This window comes from Pelobates fuscus, chromosome 3, assembly GCF_036172605.1.
Source record: "Pelobates fuscus isolate aPelFus1 chromosome 3, aPelFus1.pri, whole genome shotgun sequence".
Taxonomy (NCBI): Eukaryota; Metazoa; Chordata; class Amphibia; order Anura; family Pelobatidae; genus Pelobates; species Pelobates fuscus.
Genome location: NC_086319.1, coordinates 316,206,837 through 316,227,298, shown reverse-complemented (window position 1 = coordinate 316,227,298; position 20,462 = coordinate 316,206,837). Strand labels below are relative to the sequence as shown.

Genomic DNA, 20,462 nt, shown 5'->3' with positions numbered 1-20,462 from the left:
AAACCATGTTTAAAAACTGAAGTGGTTATGGTGCCAGGAATGCTCTTGTGTGACCTCCTCCACCACCATTGTGAGGAGTCAAGCAGTGGATTTGATTTCTTACTTCGACTCTGCCAGTTGCGGTTTCCTGACTCCTCTCTGCTGGAAGCACTCTTTGTTGAGTTAGGCCTAGCGGTACAAGACTTTACTCAGGAGAGCTAGCAGAAGCTCCTAAGCATCCATCTCTCCTTCTGGCAAAGTGGAGGTTGGAAGCATCATTTGGTGGACCACAGGTAAAAATTTAAACCAATCCATTGTTAAAACAGTTTGACTCCTTGCATTGCAGAGATGCTTTATCTCCTGCAGCCTAGCACCCCCACACATTTATGACCCCCTTCCCCCCCCACATTTTTGATATGATGGCTTTGCCTCACACTATATTAATTCCCACCAGGTATTGGGGAATTGACAGTGCTCTCAGTTAATCACTGTGTCAATTTTGGAAATAATTATAATTATTATTAATGGTATTTATATAGCGCCAGCTTATTCCGCAGCGCTTTACATTAAAAGGGGAATTTACCAAATGAGACAATAACAAAATGTAACAGGAACAATAGGTAGTGGAGGACTCTGCTCAAACAAGCTTACAGTCTACAGGAGGTGGGGTATAAAAACACAATAGGAAGGGTATTGAGGGAGCCAGCAAATAGACATGGTGGGAAAGTAGCAGAACTGGAGGGGAGAGTGGAATGTGGGCCTATAGGAGAGAGTGAGAGTAAGGTTTGAGAGATAGAAGTTACTCTTGGAGGCCATGAGCAATCCTGAAAAGATGGGTTTTGAGGGACTTCTTAAAGGATTGAAGACCAGGGGAGAGTCTGACAGGGGTAGGCAGGCTGTTCCAAAAGAATGAGCCTCAAATGATATAGCCCGTGGCAGGCCAAAACAATTCCTCCACCATATTGTAATAGGGGGATAGGATGCAGGGGAGCAAGCATCTCTGCTAAACAGGAGCAAACCAATTAGCAGTGATGCAGGGCCTGGCACCTATTTATTTCAGACACCATTACCACTTTAATCAGTTGGAGTGGTTATGGTGCTTATAGTGTTCCTCTAATTTTACTCCCGTGTCTACAAATTAGTCGATCAAAGAAGTTAAAATATATATTTTTTTTTTTGTTTTGTTTTTTAAGTTTGATTATCCTGATTCATTTTAGATCCCTGTGATGAATTTGGCACCTACATACATTACAGCTTCAAAAAAAAAATCGAATTACTATAGTGTCCACATACACTTTTTATTTGAATCCAACTAATTGACTAGACCAGATTAATTGCTTATATAAAGTAAAAAAACAAACAAAAAAAGAAGCTCTAGTGCGGTACCTATGTGAAAGGATGATTTTCTTCATGTTGTCTGCCATGAGGAAGTTGTAAAACCTTCGGCATTGATCCCACTGCATAAAGGTTTCCTGTGCCCTGTCAAAAAAGCCACAAATCACAAGCAGTCAGTGGGCTGTTAAAAACGAATACTTGGTAACAGAATGGCCTCAAGCTACAAAAACATGTAGGCGCTTAACATCCCAGAACAAAAAGCATTGCTTTAACCTTAATTCACGTCCAAGTACCCATACCAAATACAGGTTAAAGGAACACTATAGTCACCTAAATTACTTTAGCTAAATAAAGCAGTTTTAGTGTATAGATCATTCCCCTGCAATTTCACTGCTCAATTCACTGTCATTTAGGAGTTAAATCACTTTGTTTCTGTTTATGCAGCCCTAGCCACACCTTTCCTGGCTATGATTGACAGAGCCTGCATGAAACAAAAAACTGGTTTCACTTTCAAACAGATGTAATTGACCTTAAATAATTGTATCTCAATCTCTAAATTGAACTTTAATCACATACAGGAGACTCTTGCAGGGTCTAGCAAGCTATTAACATAGCAGGGGATAAGAAAATCTTAATTAAAAAGAACTTGCAATAAAGAAAGCCTAAATAGGGCTCTCTTTACAGGAAGTGTTTATGGAAGGTTGTGCAAGTCACATGCAGGGGAGGTGTGACTAGGGTTCATAAACAAAGGGATTTAACTCCTAAATGGCAGAGGATTGAGCAGGGAGACTGCAGGGGCATGTTCTATACACCAAAACTGCTTCATTAAGCTAAAGTTGTTCAGGTGACTATAGTGTCAATTTAACTGCAGCTCCTGATATTTCTTAGGATCTCAAAAGGATATTTTCAAGTTTTCGCTACAAAAAGAATCTTACAAAAGCAGGAGTTATTTTAAACAACAAAGTAAAGTTAAATTAAGCATGCACATAAGGTATAATCAATGTTTTATCAGTTCGGGTTTTTTTTTCAGGCCCTATTCAAAGTGGTCAAACTCTGCTATTGTGGCCTTTGGAACAAAAATCCAATCCTGAAAATACTAAAGCTTGACAAAAGGAAACTAATAATTTGTGTTGCATTTTAGATTGAGAGAAATTCATGGTTGAGTACAAAGATGTAACATTGTACACGTACTACATAATCAAACATTTCTCGATTGGGTTTTTCTAAATTCTGCTACCGAAAAAAATATGACTTTTTATGGTTTAATTATTTTTGAAACTTTTTTTTAGAAACGTTACAGATTTTGTCATTAGTCTTTCAAACAACTTTGTTTTTTTATGTGTTCCAATATGCAAGCCACAAACCCGCCCTATCCCCTCCCCCCCAAAAACAAACGCTGACAAAGTTCCCTGGTTGTAATGTCCTTTCCACTGCAGTGCATGTGCCATCACCCACCTAGGCCCTAATTTGTTCTTCTCCAACCTTAAAGGGAAACTATAGTGCCAGGAAGGCAAACTTGTTTTCTTGGCACTATAGATTCCTCCTCCACTTCTGTCACTTACCTGTCTCCAGGGACGATGTCCTCCTGTGTTGCTCCTTCCCCGCCGTCGTCAGCCAACGGGGGAGATCTAATGCACATTCATGGCAATGGCAATGGCAATACAGTGCTTTCCTATGGGATTTTGTGTGACGCTGGACACCCCTCTGCACAGCGTGAGGATGTCCAGCATCAGTTAGGCAACCAAAAGTCTGGTCTGCTAGACAGTCACTAGAGGTTAAATTAACCCCTAAAGGAAATTATTACAGTTTCTTTAAAAAAAAAAAATGCAATAATGACCTTTGCAGGGTTAAGTGATCTGGGACAGTGCACCCAGATCACTGCAATGAGCTGAGGTTGTCTGGGTACCTATAGTGTCCCTTTCAAGGCAATTTCAAGAGAAATCAGCACTCTTACAAACTCCCTTTGTAACACCTGCCCATCAACCAGACCGATGGGATGCTTACCTTCCTCACTTGCTCTCAAAGCTCATTCAAAGTGGAAGTGAGGGCTTCCCATAAAGATGAACTGGTTTCAAAGCTTCCCTAAGAAGCAATGCTGGCAGATTGTGGTGATGATCTCTAATACACCGGGTGTCCCAATACGTCTCTATGTAAAGCCCTAGAATGGCCAAGAGATCACCATTAGAAATGGTTTCCTTGAGCTGAAGCAAAGTTGCAGAGAGAAGAGTAACATTCTGGGGGGCCCTAAATCTAAAAAAATAAAAATAAATTCAACATTCCAACGTTAGACGTAAATGTATTTTTTTTGGAGTGTTCCTTAACCCCTTAAGGACACATGTGACATGTCATAATTCCCTTTTATTCCAGAAGTTTGGTCCTTAAGGGGTTAAATAGTCAAATTCTCTCTCTCTCCTTTAAATATTGCAGTCACTATCTCCAGCCTTTTCATCTTTGTATGTTGCAATGTTAAAATCTACTATGTATTTAAAAGGCCAGTACCATTTTTTATTAATTTGAATTATTTGAAATGCTACCAGTTGTTCCCAGGAAATTCCAAACGAACACAAATGCAACTAGGAGGATAAGATGTAGAATATAACAGATGTCAAGCAATATCATTACAAGATCAGATTTGTTTTTGATCAGCAGCAAATTCTCAACTCCCCAACATGGAAAGTCCTACTTGCAGGGGATCAGCTGATTTACTGATCCCAATGATAATAAGCAGTTTAATAAACAGATTTGTTTTTTTAACGCTCATTACGTCAATACACATTGATTGACTGTAACAGCCAACATAAAAGAGCAACAGAAGAACTGCCACAAGGGGGAGTAGAGAACTTTAGATGTACAATTCCTGCGTGGCTGAAATCCCCTTAACACAGTAACAAGGTTTAAAATACATTGTGCTTGATTTAAGATGAAGCCATGCTTCTAAACATGAATAAACTAAATATACAAAAATCAGCCTTACAAGAATCTGTCAGACTTCCTATCAGCACAAATGTTGCCGTATAGTAAACACTAAATATTACATTTAATATCGAATATCTTTCCTTCAGCTGATGAAATTACACTCACCGTATATACTTGAGTATAAGCAGAGTTTTTCAGCAGATTTTTTATGCTGAAACCCCCCCTCTTCAGCTTATACTCGAGTGAGTGTCTGTATTATGGCAATTTACTGTTTACTATTTAGCTGTTGCTTACCTTTCCTGCAGCTCCCCTATGTAAATCTCGCGGCCGCCAGAGCATTGCCACGAGTTACTGCGAGATTTACACAGGGGAGCTGAAGGGGGCTGCTAGGAAGGTAAGTAACAGCTTGCTGCTGACTCCCCCCACTGCTCATTACATGCCACTGGACCACCAGGGAATGTCATAGCCCCCGCCCTGGCCAGGTAACAAGCAAGGATAAAAAAATTAAATAAAATAATAAAAATGCCCTCCCCCCACCCAGTTTACACACACTACACAAACACACTCTGCATCATATACACACTAACTGCATTCACACACACACACACACACACACACATTCTGCATTTATTATATACACACACTCCACAAACACACACACACATTCTGCATTCATTATATATACACACACACACACACACACATTCTGCATTATATACACAACATTCTGCATTATATACACACACACTGCATTCACACAAGCACACACACACACACACTGCATTCATTATATGCACACACCACACACACACACACACACACTGCACTCATATACACACACTGTAAATAAATATTCAAAAACATTTAACCTACTGATGCCTCAATTAATGTAATTTTATTGGGATCTAATTTTATTTAGGAATTTACCAGTAGCTGCTGCATTTCCCACCCTAGTCTTATACTTGAGTCAATAAGTTTTCCCAGTTTTTTGTGGTAAAATTAGGGGTCTCGACTTATATTCGGGTCGGCTTATACTCAAGTATATACGGTACTTTTTTCTGTAAAATACTAATGTTCTGGTGTATTACTGCTCGCATGCCTGCAAAACAAATAACCACCACACACTATGTCCATGGGAGCACTTACCGGGAAGCACTATATCCTTGGCAAACACTAACAGCGCAGATTACTCTCTCCTGATTGGCTGCAGTTTCTCCAAGGTATTTACATACAATGTTGCCTCCAAGGCTGAATCCTACCACAATCAACTTGCTCTGAGGGAAGGTCTTCCTAATAAAGTTGACCATTGCGCCAAATTCCCAAGTGCAGCCTAGGAAAAAGAGAAACCACGTAAGAGAAGACAAAAACTAAAGCAAATGCTCATCATAATACAGAAAACACAAATTGAGCAGCAGGGAGGGGGGGGGGGAGGAAGGAAGGAAACTATGGGGTAGCAGAATATAGATTTGTTCAAATACAGTTTTACCCCGAAAATAAGACCAGGTCTTATATTATTTTTTGCTAAAAAAAACAACAAAAAAAACACAACAAAATACCCAAAACACACTAGGGGGTCACGTCCCCCCGCACCTCCATACAACGTGACCGCATCGATGCTGTCACGCTGTTAAAAGTAATAAAAACGTACCTAAGGCAAATCAGCTTGCCATTCAGCACCCTCATGGAGCAATCCCAGACTGGTGCGGTTTTCTAATGAATGCGGTCCCAAGCAACTTTGAAGACCAGCCTCCGTCCTCAACAAAGATGGCACCGCTTTGCGTGTGGCATCACGCAAACAACGCACATGCACGTTTTGAGGTCAAAGACTATGTTCAACCAATCATATCCTTAGGAGGGTTATTTAAACTCGAAATAGCATTTTGTCAGTGCTCTGTCATGGTTTCCACTAGTTGGTTAACAGAGAGTGCGTTCCTGTTCTAGTTCTTTATGGTATTTGACTTTGGCTTTTATTTTGACTTCCCCGTATTTCTGGTATCCTTGACTTTTGGCTTGTTTCCTTATTGTGTCTTTCTGTCTCCCTGACCTCGGCTAGTATTTTGACCATTCTTTATTTACGTTAAGTCTGGCCATTCTACGGCCCGGTATACGTTCTCCCTGTTCATTGTGCATTACATAGTTCTGCATGTTGGGTCATATAGTAATCGTGACATTTTATTTATTATTTTCGGGGGGATGTCTTCTTCAGGGTAAAATGGTAGCAAACATGTGCAAGAAAGCAGACCTACGTTTGGGGCAATTCCCCAAAATATAGACGAGTTCACTAGCGCATGGAATCCCGTGAATTTTTGATCAGGGAAACTTCTAGGGTGGAGGATTTAATATTTTACAAAAAAGTGTAAACAAAAGAGGGGAAAAAAATATTCGGCCTAAATGCAGCTTTTCCATATAAAAAAGAAAACCTTTGAATTGATGTTACAACATGCACACTATAGTGTTAGGAATACAGGTACTTCAGCGTTTGATTGGGCTCCCCCTCCGATGTCAGACAATAAGGGGAATCTAATGCACTTGCGCAGCGAAGGCCGTGCGTGCATTGGGCCTTCCCAATAGGAAAGTATTGAGTCAATGCCTTCCGATGGTGGAATTTAGAAGACGCTGGCGCTGCAGGACTAAAATGACACGGACAGTGCACCCAGACCACAAACTGCTAATCTTTGCCTTAATGTTGCCAATCGGATTTTAATGTTCATCAATTCAAAGTTTAATCCTTTAACGTTGCATGGTGGAATTATTCCATCATTGGTGTCTTTACCAGACTGACCAATAAGCTGTGGAAAAAAAATGCTAACTGTAAAAAAACTAAATAGTCTCTTATATGGCACTGTAACTGTATGTTGTGACCATCAAAAAACAAAAATAAACTGAAATAATAGACATATTATGTAGTCTGTAAATCAGGAAAAAATTATTATTTTATTTTGTATTACTTTTCCTAAACTGCATTCTAACAGGTACAGAGAGCCAAGGTTCCAGACATTGAGCCCAAATCTCAGCCTGCTACTGCGTCTGTCCCTTCTCCTGCCAAGACAGTACTGGTTTATAGAACAGCAGTCAGTATATGTATATAATACAATACAAGTTGTTACATAAAAGGCATGACGAACATGTAAAACAAGTGTGTGCACCTGGTGGGAAACTGCAGTGACACAGTGCGGACAAGAGTGTTGGACAAGTACCCACCCTTGGTGGGTACCCACCCTTGGTGCCAGGATAAGCTAAGCAAATATGCCTAACGAGAAGGGAACAAGTCCGTACATGTAAACTGGGGGCAGCCAAAGAAAAGAGGAGCTCCAGAATACGGAATGTTTCATATAAATAGGATTTTGGAAGCAGAACACTGGCTTATTTTCCCCTCGACATAGAATTAGGGATTCTGATAAGACACCAGCAGGTCACATTGCACGAACTGAAACATGCTCAGGAAATCCGCATTCAACTACCAGGCCAAACACCCCAAAAATAATCTGTAAGTGATTGAAAAAAATATATATAAATTGAAAACACTGCAAACAAAAGACCAAAAAACAAACAAAAAAAAAAATTAAAAAAATATATATTTATGCCAACCAGATATGTGATTGTGTAAGCTCCAAAAACCATACCAGCCTTACAATGCCGTTTGCCAGATGTCAACTTCATGCTCATTAGAATCAATATTCTCTTAGTAGGCATTCCAGGATATCCTCTTTAATCAAGTTTGGCTTTCATAAGAGTTCTTCAAACATAAGGTTTTCGTAGAGACCAGCGTAAAGGGAGATGTGAAGGGTAAAGGGTATCCCTCATTTGACATATTCCTAACAATAATCCTTAGCTGCAGTGACAGTACTGTACGCAGAAAGAAATTGTAGGGAAAAAATAACTGCATACATTTCTGGCATGTGACTTTAGGCAACAAGAATTTGCTTGTAAATATTGTTTCATTAAGATAGAATAGATATACTGAATAGCTAGATAGTCACACTCCATAAGTTTGTGAACCCTAAACCATTTTTGAAAATCTACAGAATACAGGAGGTCATATTAAGTAATAATGCAGTAGAATATTAATACACACAAGTCAGTCAGTGGAGACAGACTAATATATATGTCTATTAAAATAATAAGTTCCCATACCATAAGTGAACATGCGTGGAGAGGTCAATTCAATATTTGGCAAAGCTCCAAGGTGATTTAGCACTGCACATCTGTAGCCACTTTTCTGAGCGTAATCAACAAATGTACGAATATACTGCTTCTCACTGTGATTGGCGATTCCAGGACAAATTACCATGGTGACATTATCTGCATGGACAAACAGGAGAAAGGGATAAGCAATGTATGTTAGAAAAAGTTTATCAGTCATTTTGTTCAAATTAAATAAATTAGATTTTTTTCCCCCCAGTTTACTACTTGCAGATGCAGATCTGTGGTATCGGCACAGGAGGTATAGGTTTGCAGAGTGAATGCATAAGCATCTACTTCCTATCACACACACAGTTTGGCATCATCAATCTCAATGTCATAACAGGTTCACTTTAACATGTAACAGCTCTCAAGGTAGTAAATAAAGTATGATGTATATATATATATATATATATATATATATATATATATATATATATATATATATATATACATACATACATACATACACACACACACACACACACACACATACTCTCTAAAAAAAAGACCCTCAACAAGCAAAGGGAGGTTTTAAACATATCTATGCCCCATCTGAGCACATCTGCTAAACATGTTCTTATATCTCCACTCTTGGTCAGTAGGTGGAAGCGATTATAATATTCAGGATGTGAGACCAAGTATTCCCGACACCCATTGACAGAAGGTGGGGACCCCAATTAAAATATTCAGGGGGAGGACCTAGAGACTTCTCACGGATGTTGCTGGGTGCTCTAATTCATTAAATAAGAGGGCATGGACATATAGTTTTATGTCCACCCTGTAGGTGGACCCTAGCCATCTGACCCCCCCCAAAAAAAATAAAAAAACACCACCCTGAGATGATGACAAGGGGGCATTAACTCTAAAACCCATTTCAAAATAAATAATTGCAAATATGGTTAATTATTGTGAAGGTAGTAAACTGTATCCCCGTCCAATATTCCCTTTTTCCCCAATAGTAGAATATTCCCAATAATCCACAGGAATAAATATCGCTGGTATCGCCAAATAATCCACACATGAGCCAAAGCTTAATGCTGGAACAAGACTGATTTACTGGAAGCAACAGGCATTCAATTTATACAATAGCAGACTCCTCCTCTGGGCCAGGTTAGATAACGGAGTTTCAGCAACATACTAAACTCTATCTACTGGCCAGAAATATTAAAATTTTTTACATTTTTAGAAAAGTACTTTCTGCATAACATACAAATATAACAATCACATGCCTGGGTAGCTGAGGATACTGGGAGTCACATATCCAAATTTCACGAAAATCAGTTCGGTAGTTTCTGTGTCGCATCGTGTGGAAGTTTGACCGGCTCGCCATGTGGTGGTATCCGATTTAGAGTTCCATGAAGTCAGCAGCAAGAGCCGGTCTCCCTTCGCACCTAATTACACAAAAACTACCATACGAATGTTGCAGCTTGTTATATGAGAATGCTCCCCTTGTTCGGTAGATTAAAACTCCTGAATGCCGGTTTGATACGTTGAATGGAAAGTAGTCAGCTGGGACTTCCATAATGACCGGACGTTCGCGTGGTTGCCATGCCTAAAACAGTTCCAGGCAATTCACGCGTAAGTCCCGCTGACCGCATTCGGGCGATTTACGATGGCCGCCATCCTTTGTTCTCGCCACGAACGTATGCCGAATGGCGGCCACCTAGAAGCACTCAATTAAGTTGCAGTTTTCTCAATGTTCCAAATTCTGATTGCTACTCAGGGTGGTCTCCGTTCGGTAGAACGAATACATTACCCGAACACAGTTAAAACTAAACGTCCAAAAGTACTTAAACAGCAGGGAGAGGATTTAACTGAGTGCACACAGGTGAGTATAGGAAAATCCTTTACAATTATTATTTCGGATTTTTATTTAGAACATAAAATTTTGTAGTAAAAAGACTTCTGAAGGCAAGTGTATTATACACTGAACAAAATGATAAACACAACCCATTTTCATAAACTGAACTCAAAGATCTAAGACTATGTACACAAAAGGCCTATTTCTTTCAAATATTGTTCATAAATCTGCCTAAATCTGTTAGTGAGCACTTCTCCTTTGCCGAGATAATCCATCCACCTCACAGGTGTGGCATATCAAGATGCTGATTAGACAGCATTATTATTGCACAGGTGTGCCTTAGGCTGGCCACAATAAAAGGCCACTCTAAAATGTGCAGTTTTACTGTATTAGGGGGAACAGGGGGGGTCCAAATACCAGTCAGTATATAGTGTGACCACCATTTGCCTCATGCAGTGCAACACATCTCCTTCGCATAGAGTTGATCAGGTTGTTGGTTGTGGCCGGTGGAATGTTGCTCCGCTCCCCTTCAATGGCTGTGCGAAGATGCTGGATACTGGCAGGACCTGGAGCACGCTGTCGTATACACCGACACAGAGCATCCCAAACATGCTCAATGGATGACATGTCCGGTGAGTATGCTGGCAATGCAATAACTGGGATGTTTTCAGCTTCCAGGAATTGTGTACATTATCATGCTGCAACATGAGGTGATGATCGTAGATGAATGGCACAACAATGGGCCTCAGGATCTCATCATGCTATCTCTGTGCATTCAAAATGCCACCAATAAAATGCACCTGTGTTCGTTGTCCATAACATACGCCTGCCCATACCATAACCACACCGCCACCATTGGCCACTCGTTCCACAATGTTGACTTCAGCAAACCGCTCAACCACCCAACGCCATACATGCTGTCTGCCATCTGCCCTGTACAGTGAAAAACGGGATTCATCCGTGAAGAGAACACCTCTCCAAAGAGCCAGACGCCATCAAATATGAGCATTTGCCCACTCAAATGGGTTACGACAACGAACTGCGACGAACTGCAGTGGCTGGTCTCAGATTATCTTGGAGGTGAAGATGCTGGATGTGGAGTTCCTGGGCTGGTGTGATTATACGTAGTCTGCGGTTGTAAAACCGGTTGGAGGTACTGTCAAATTCTCTGACATGCCTTTGGAGACTACTTATGGTAGAGAAATTATCATTTAATTCATGGGCAACTGCTCTGGTGGACTTTTTCTGCAGTCAGAATGCAAATTGTACGCTCCCTTTAAAACCTGCAACAGCTGTGGCATTGTGCTGTGTGATAAAACTGCACATTTTAGAGTGGCCTTTTATTGTTACAAAATCAGGACATTGTTAAATAGCATCAACAATATTTCTGGATTTTGCAGTCTGCATGGTCCTGTACACATGTGGATGGTTTACCCCATTTTGTACGGTGCCATTCAGACCTTCGTAATTAACCACGTAGGAATGTTGTCATTAACTCAGATCATGGATTCTCAAAATGAAATATAGTCATGGTTTATTTCTAGTTGAAGAAATAAGTTATTGACTGGTTCTGGGTGTTGATCCACCCACCCTTAAAAATATTTTCTTGATTAAAATCTAAAATTTCACGTTCTACACCACTAGCCATGCCTTGAAAGTTCGTCTCCAATGCAAGCATGGATGGGCTATGGCACACTTACCATGAGGAAATTTCCATTTGCCAAAAAATGTTCCTTTGCCAATGGCTAGCGAGAATATTAAACCTCAGACTAGACCATAGTGGTTCAAAATGCCTGCCTATGGGCTGTATGCTCTCAGCCAGTGGGTAAAAGTCAGATGGACTGCAGTTTGAACTATATATAGTTTTGTGCATTTTACAGGACGATGCCATTTGTATTTGTTGTGGAGTGAGTGCAAGTGAGGAGGATACGCATGATAAATTGCCCTGAATGTACTCTTAGATGGGGCAGGCAGGTAGGTATTGCATCTGCCTGATATTGCTTCTTCATTATTGTGGCACTTGCAAGGTGAAGATTTTGGTTAAACCCTCCAAAGAAAAGAAAGGAAACTTACGTCAAATGTGTAAGTTGCCTTAACAGGAGAAAAGATCATTCCTCGCGCGTGTTATTTCTATGTGTTTAGAACGGTTTATTTTTTCTTTTATAAAACAGTTTAATTTACCTTACCTATATTGTAGCTTTTATTTTGCTCTCTCTGTTTTGCCTGACACTGTTGCAAGTAGTTAAAACAAATGCACAACCTAATTAAATTATGCAAAGGAAATTAAGTGGATATGTAATTCTGTTTGCTTAATGGCTGTAAACACAAAACTGTAGATAAACCATTTTCCTGCTCCTGTTTTCATCCACTTGTGTGCTGTCTTACAGGGCTACAGGCAGGAATTAAATATGCACTCCAAACACCAAACCCACTACAGCCTATTGTAGTGGTTATGGTGCCAGAAGCACCATTGCACAGTCCAGATGTCAAACCATCTGGGTCCTGCACCTGCAGCGATATTCTTCTGTAGGAGAAGTCGTAGATCTGTGGAATAAAGCAAGGCTGATACAGGACTCCGCCACTGAGCGTGAGGTTGCATGACCCTATTTTGCACTGTAGAGCAATCCGGAATCTACTGTTGTAGAACAGTGTTTCCCTATGTTTTATGGAGAAGTACTCCTGCATTTAAAAATAAAATAAATAATGTAAATACCTTTTTTTAAAGCACCCCTTCAAGAAAATAATTTCTATTGATTTAAATTCCAAATGAAATGTTACACATTGGTATTTAAGATAATCCTATATTGGAGAACAGCCTGATTAAAGGTAGGAAAGAATATTATAAATAACATTGTGTGCATATTGTGTATGCAAGGAAGGGTTTATGAACTATTAATCTGAAGTCTAAAAGTCACAAAATGAAAATATAATACACAATATTTACACAACGTGGACACTGACACATAGGAAACTGACACACAAGACATTCACACACAGGACATAGTGTAAATGTGTGTCCATGTCCCATGTGTGTATCAGAGGAAACGGACACACTCACTGATTTGACGCATACACAAATAAATTTTTTTATTTTAAATTTAAGTCCACCCAACATCCCTACTTTTGTGAGAGCTGGATTGGATCCTTTACCTGGGTTCTTCCAGCACTGCTCCCTGTTTAGTAATGCCGAGGCCAAAATGACATCATAATCCAGCATCACTTCAGAGTGGAAGAGCATACAGATTACAGCTCTCTCACGGCCTCCATTCTGGGGTGCGTCAAGGTGGCCAGCTCTTGGCTACCCCGTGCCTATGGTGCATGTACCATGGGTTGAGAAACTTTGTTGTAGAAGAACAGATACAGGCAACATGGCTGCATGTCCCAAGTATGGCACAGTAAATTATTTTGTCCTAACATTGACAATGCTAGGTAAACTAGAGGTAGAGTAGGTAATAAATTGTATTCTAGAACCTGCCTTTACTTTTTTTTTTTTTTTAACCAACCTCCAGTGCAGTGTTCTGCCAATGGCTCAAAGAGGTCAAATGTTGCAGTAGCTCCATCAGGCATGGTAAGGTACTTGCGAAGTCCACATGGATGCGGTGAGCTCACCCGACCCATTTTTCCATATAGAGCCGTTTGGATATGTCCACTTTTGCCCCAGATCAGAGGTGGAATGTACCTTTTTACAAAAGACAAAAAGACATGGTTAAGAAGAGCAGCATATCATTACAGTTGAACAAGTTTACTTGGATAATACATTGGGACCCTGGCAGTATAGGATTTTAGAGACAAAAGACACACAATGTACTTTAAGGGGTCAGCCATTCTGACTTTCAACTTCAAGCTTAGCATACTGACACCAGTAGAGTAAATGCTTTTAAAATGCTTCCACTTTATGGAAAAGCTACTTCCAAGACACAGGTGACTGTATGCTTTTTAGAAGCACCTCTTTTCTATAATAAGATTTCTATATTTCAGTTGCCACAACTGGAGGCCTCAGATGTAGATGCTCATTATAGCTCTGGTAGGAGGGCATTGGTGTGGAGCTCAAATTCGGCCCTTTTTTCTTTGCATCAGAAAGTACCGTTCCAGGTCTGGGAATGGAGGAAACGAACCAACTGTAAGTACTGCTGCTCAATTGATTTGATGAAATTTAAAAATAATTAAAAACAAAAATAACAGAAGCAGACATTTTGCAACAATAGAAGGATTTAATGGCACGCATAAAGCCATCACTCAGGATTAGATCTCCATCCACTTGAAGCATGAAAAAGAGCAGCCTAACTCAGTCTTCCATTGCCCCATACCATGAGATGACCCTACCTGTTTAACCCCTTAAGGACACATGACGTGTGTGACATGTCATGATTCCCTTTTATTCCAGAAGTTTGGTCCTTAAGGGGTTAACTGTATGGCTGCTACTATGATATGCAGTGTTTTACTATTTTTATGACTGGAGCTGCTCAGAGAAAACGGAACTGATTGATACTTCCATTCACATACTTATGTGGACCTCAGTTTTTTAATTTGAATCACCAACAGTTTGAGGATGCATAGTACATGTCGGTTTTGGCTTGAAGTTACTGAATATGTCCAGCGCTGTAGGTATACACTGAACTTTATTCAATAGCGGTAATAGAAGAGACCATAACAAAGTCGGACGGTTACTCATAAGTCTAAAGTCTAGTGCAGGGATAGGCAACCTTCGGCACTCCAGATGTTTTAAACTACACCTCCCATGATGCTTTGCTAGCATTATGGGTGATGACGTCCACAATATTTGGAGTGCTGAGGGTTGGCAAACCCTGGTCTACTGTATGGAAAAGGAACCAAACCAATGAACCCACACTTTAGACATATATAAGCTGGCCTTAGCCCACAGCCCCATTGATGTAGAACAGGTGAGGGATATAAAGAGTAAAAATAACGAAAAATAATAATTTCATCTCTCAGTTCCCCACCCTACATTAAGACGGTTTTCTAGACAAGCACAGCTGAATATTAACACAGGTTTATGTGACAGTATCACTAAAACTACAAAATGCTCCTCATGCAGTGCAACAATGAATATGTACAAATGTTAACTGGCAAAACTACCTTCAACTTCCCTTTGTTTAATATACTAAAGTATTATGTTATTATGTATATGCTACAACAGAGTAAAGTGCTCTTTGACAAAACAGGGCCAAACTCAAGAATTTTCTTGGAGCGTGTTTCTAAAAGAGGTGCATTTGTACACAGGAAAGAACGGCATCTGTTAGATTATAGAGAAGATATGAAAAAAAGCCAAAACCGCAGGTTAAATAAGCATTTTAATGACAAATGAAGCAATAATACATGGAAACACAGACAGCTCACATTTTTATTGTATATGGTTTTCCGCTTTGTGTTTGCACAGTAGAACACACTAGTAAATAATTAACGCTTAAGAATTATGAATAGTGGTTAAAATGACTTGGTTAAAAAATTTTTTTTTTTTTTTTTTTAAAACATTTTTATATTAAAAAATTTATATTAAAAAAATCTGTCCATATGTTATGCTCAATTAATATCTACAAAGCAAAACCAGCACATATAGTGTAATAGCCCAAAAAGATTGCTGAAAACAAGTTACAAAAAAAAAAAAAAAACAACACCCAAGCAGCTATTTACCAAGATCTTCAAAGTGAGCTTCACTACTGTAACAAAGCTCAAAATTTGACTAACATTTCCTGTTTGTGCACATGGAAATTTGATTCCATTTGCTTTTTCCCTATGAAGCAAAGTCTCATTCTTGAGTTTAGTTGATCTACTGCATAGTTAGCCTACAGTAAAAATGTCACCATCTGCTCCAAATACGGTAGCTTACAATTCTTAATTTAGAGCAGGCTTTCCCAAACTCCCATGATTCTCAGCCTATCTATTTCATTCATAGAATCATGGGAGTTGTAGTTCAGCAACATCTGGAGTGCCAGAGTTTGGGGAAGCCTGAATTAGAGGATGAGGTAGCTTACCAAGTTCTGTTCGTAATAAAATGTTCCCTAAAATAGTTTAGCGATTAATATTTTAAATACCGTACATTATAATCCAAACCAAAAAAAGATAACAGAGATATGGTGTTGTGAAATAAACTGATATGAGTTCTTTAACAACTTAATTTTATTTTGATGATTGGGGCATTCTGACTTTAAAAGTGGACTGAGCATTATATGTACACCCACACAAACATGTGCATACATACATACATATTGTTACATACGTACACACAAATGCTGCTGCATCATGTCTTTCTAAGATTTAAGTACATACAGGTTTTCCTGAAACTACAGCAGTTAAATATTCTTCTGTTGCTTTAATTTGTTACAAGGCTTTGCAGTTTTCATGTTTGGTAAATTAAAACAGACTGAAAAATTAATTACAGACTAAGCAATGTTCCCAAGGCACAGGCAGATGATCAACACTCCAGCAAGCAGCACAGGTAAACATTTCTTATTCCGCAGCTGGTAAGCCATTTTATAAAAATAAAAAAATTAAAATGTTTTATTAGTGTTTTAGAAAATAGTCCATAACCCACATCATTCTTTTTGTGGTAGAACGCCATCAGGAGTGCAATATAAAGTATATCGGTGAACGGAAAAAATTGTATTTAATAAAGGTGGGATTTGGGCAAAAATACAATATAAACTCCATATAAACAAATGCAGCCGATAACACACAGTACAATGCGTCAATGTGTCAAATAGAGCTGGTAGTGAAGGCAATTAACTACTCACTCTTTGGTCAGCAAAGGGCAGGATTTAAGCAGAAAGTGAGTCAATGGCGAGTCTTGATAAAGGATATCTGGTGGTGCCGTAGGACTCTTGAGATTCAAGCAGCGTACAATAATATATAGAGCAGCTGCTACAGCAGCCAATTTCATTCCGTCAAAGACGGCAGGCATTTCGGTTGTTTCCAACATCGCGCTCATCTTGACTATAAAAAAAACAAACAAAACAAAATACACCAGTCAGTATCTGTAAATGAAAGGACGTCAGACCATAATGTTAGCAGGCTGTGATTGAAGAATACAAAAGGTTTTCAGATTTCAATGCAGAAAAACATGGACGACAAACTTACGGTTCAGGTTTTCATACATGCTTCACAGATGTTGAAAAGGACTGACACATCAATATCAAGATATTTGATTAAAGGGAATAAAAAAAAAAGAAGGGGGGTGGTGGGGTGAGGTGAATTTTTTTTAGGCAAGAGAGATACGCATGAAATTACTTGGCTGGTCATGCTGACAAAGTTGTCAGTGCTGGGCAAAGTACCATTTCCCTTGCAAATAAATATACGTTTTAAGTTTAGAGACAAAAGAGGACAGAGGAGCTTTAATGAAAGCAATTACTAAATGAAAGATAAATCCCTAGCAAAAAAAAGTAAAAAGTAAAAAGTAAAAAATTTAAAATAAACACACACACACACACACACACACACACACACACACACACACACACACACACACACACACACACACACTAACTACCATGAAGTTCCCTAACCATTTTTTTTTTTTTAAACAAGAGTCGGACATTGTGAATGCACACAGGTGCATCCATAGACCACATACCGTATATACTCGAGTATAAGCCGAGTTTTTCAGCACATCTTTTGTGCTGAAAACCCCCAACTCGGCTTATACTCGAGTCACTGTCTGTATTATGGCAATTGACATTGCCATAATACAGACAATGGGGCTGTGTGCGGTTACTTACCTCTCCTGCAGCTCCTGTCAGCTCTCTCCTCCCCCGCGGCGGTCCGTTCAGCACCTCTGTCAGCTCTCAGTGTAAGTCTCGCGAGAGCCGCGGGGTCATAGTGCGGCTCTCGCGAGACTTACAGTGTGAGCTGACAGAAGAGCTGCACGGACCGGCGCAGAGGAGAAGGGAGCTGACAGGAGCTGCAGGAGAGGTAAGTGCTCTGCCAGCCCCCTCCCCCCCCCCCCACTGAACTGCCAATGCCACTGGACCACCAGGGAAGGAGAGCCCCCCTCCCTGCCATGTATCAAGCAGGGAGGGGGGGACGAAAAAAATAAATTATTAATAATAAAAATATCAATAAAAATAAATAATACAACAACAAAAAAATTAAAATAATAATAATAACAAATATTAAAAATGCCCACCCCCCATCAAGGCTCTGCATCACACACACACACACACACTCACTGCACTCTCATACACACACTGCACTCACATACACACACACACTGCACTCACATACACACTGCACTCACATACACACACACACTGCACTCACATACACACACACACTGCACTCACATACACACACACACTGCACTCACATACACACACACACTGCACTCACATACACACACACTGCACTCATATACACACACACTGCACTCATATACACACACACTGCACTCATATACACACACACTGCACTCATATACACACACACTGCACTCATTATATACACACTGTAAATAAATATTCAATATAATTTTTTTAGGATCTAATTTTATTTAGAAATTTACCAGAAGCTGCTGTATTTCCCACCCTAGTCTTCTACTCGAGTCAATAAGTTTTCCGAGTTTTTTGGGGTAAAATTAGGGGCCTCGGCTTATATTCGGGTCAGCTTATACTCGAGTATATATGGTAACTAAAATGTTACATTTGATCTGGTAAAGACAGAGTCCCACTCACCCAGCAAACTGGGCAAGCACCTCTTCCATCCTTACTGATTTCAAGATGCATGCAAGGGCTGTGTTAAGGACACAGACAAGGATGTGTGAAGTCACATGCTGGCCATTTGAATTGTAAGGAACTTTCCTAGGTAATCTGATTTTGATATCAGCTCCATTAACTTTCTGATGTTACAAGAATATGGTTCCTATATTGTTCTAGCACTTTTTAAATATTGTTGCTGACCCAGCCTGTAGTGGTCTTTACTTCTACAGAGATCTCAGTAAGTCTTGCATGGTTCATCTGACAAGGTTTCTGTTCTCTAACCAGTAATCCAGTTCCTGCTTAGCAGCCAGTGCCTAGCCACGATTAACTACATTTCAGGGGTAAGTCAGCTAAGACAGTGGCTGAGTGACAGGCAACAGAGGGTTGTAGTCAATGGAGTATATTCAAAGCATGGGCTTGTCACCAGGAGATACCTCAGGGATCTGTACTTGGACCCATTCTCTTTAATATTGTTATAAATGATATTGCAGAAGCTGTTGGTAAGGTATGTCTTTTTGCTGATGATACTAAGATATGTAACAGGGTTGATGTTTCAGGAGGGATAAGCCAAATGGCAAATGATTTAGGTAAACTAGAAAAATGGTCAGAGTTGTGGCAACTGACATTTAATGTGGATAAGTGCAAGATAATGCATCATGGATGTAAAAACCCAAGGGCAGAGTACAGAATATTTGATAGAGTCCTAACCTCAACATCTGAGGAAAAGGATTTAGGGTGATTATTTCTGATGACTTAAAGGTAGGCAGACAATGTAACAGAGCAGCAGGAAATGCTAGCATAATGCTTGGTTGTATAGGGAGAGGCATTAGCAGTAGAAAGAGGGAAGTGCTCATGACATTGTACAGAACACTGGTGAGACCTCACTTGGAGTACTGTACACAGTACTGGAGACCATATCTTCAGAAGGACATTGATACCTTAGAGAGAGTTCAGAGAAGAGCTACTAAACTGGTTCATGGATTGCAGGATAAAACTTACCTGGAAATGTTAAAGGATATTAACATGTATAGCTTGGAGGAAAGACGAGACAGGGGGGATATGAGAGACACATTTAAATACATATAGGGAATACATTTAAAAGAAGAAAAACTACCACAACAAGAGGACATTGTCTTAAATTAGAGGGGCAAAGGTTTAAAAATAATATCAGGAAGTAATACTTTACTGAGAGGGTAGTTGAGGCATGGAATAGCCTTCCAGCAGAAGTGGTAGAGGTTAACAAAGTGAGGGAGTTTAAGCATGCATGGGATAGGCATAAAGCTGTCTTAGCTATAAGATAAGGCCAGGGACTAATGAAAGTATTAAGAAAATTAGACAGACTAGATGGGCGGAATGGTTCTTATCTGCCGTCACATTTTATGTTTCTATGCGCAAAGTCACAGTAAACTGACATAGTCCAAGGACTTACTATATGAATGATGGAGGCAGTGAATGTGGATATGCCCGATTTCTAGTACAGAGGCACTGGCAGAGCAAATGTTATACACATGACATTCAATGAGCCTCGGGTGCCCATT

At 39.7% G+C, this 20,462-nt stretch overlaps 1 protein-coding gene across 2 annotated transcripts in view; it reads right to left on the bottom strand.

Annotated features, from left to right (window-relative positions):
- Positions 1-20,462, bottom strand: part of ABHD2 (abhydrolase domain containing 2, acylglycerol lipase) — a 48,081-nt gene that overhangs the window by 8,458 nt on the left and 19,161 nt on the right. The window contains exons 3-7 of one of the 2 annotated variants that reach the window (XM_063445638.1): positions 16,969-17,162; positions 13,720-13,895; positions 8,365-8,532; positions 5,377-5,560; positions 1,366-1,458 (exon numbers count right to left, since the gene is read on the bottom strand). In XM_063445638.1, coding sequence (XP_063301708.1) covers positions 1,366-1,458; positions 5,377-5,560; positions 8,365-8,532; positions 13,720-13,895; positions 16,969-17,162 — 815 coding nt within the window. Of the gene's footprint in view, positions 1-1,365; positions 1,459-5,376; positions 5,561-8,364; positions 8,533-13,719; positions 13,896-16,968; positions 17,168-20,462 lie in introns of both variants that reach the window. The other variant, XM_063445637.1, reaches the window with a different exon arrangement.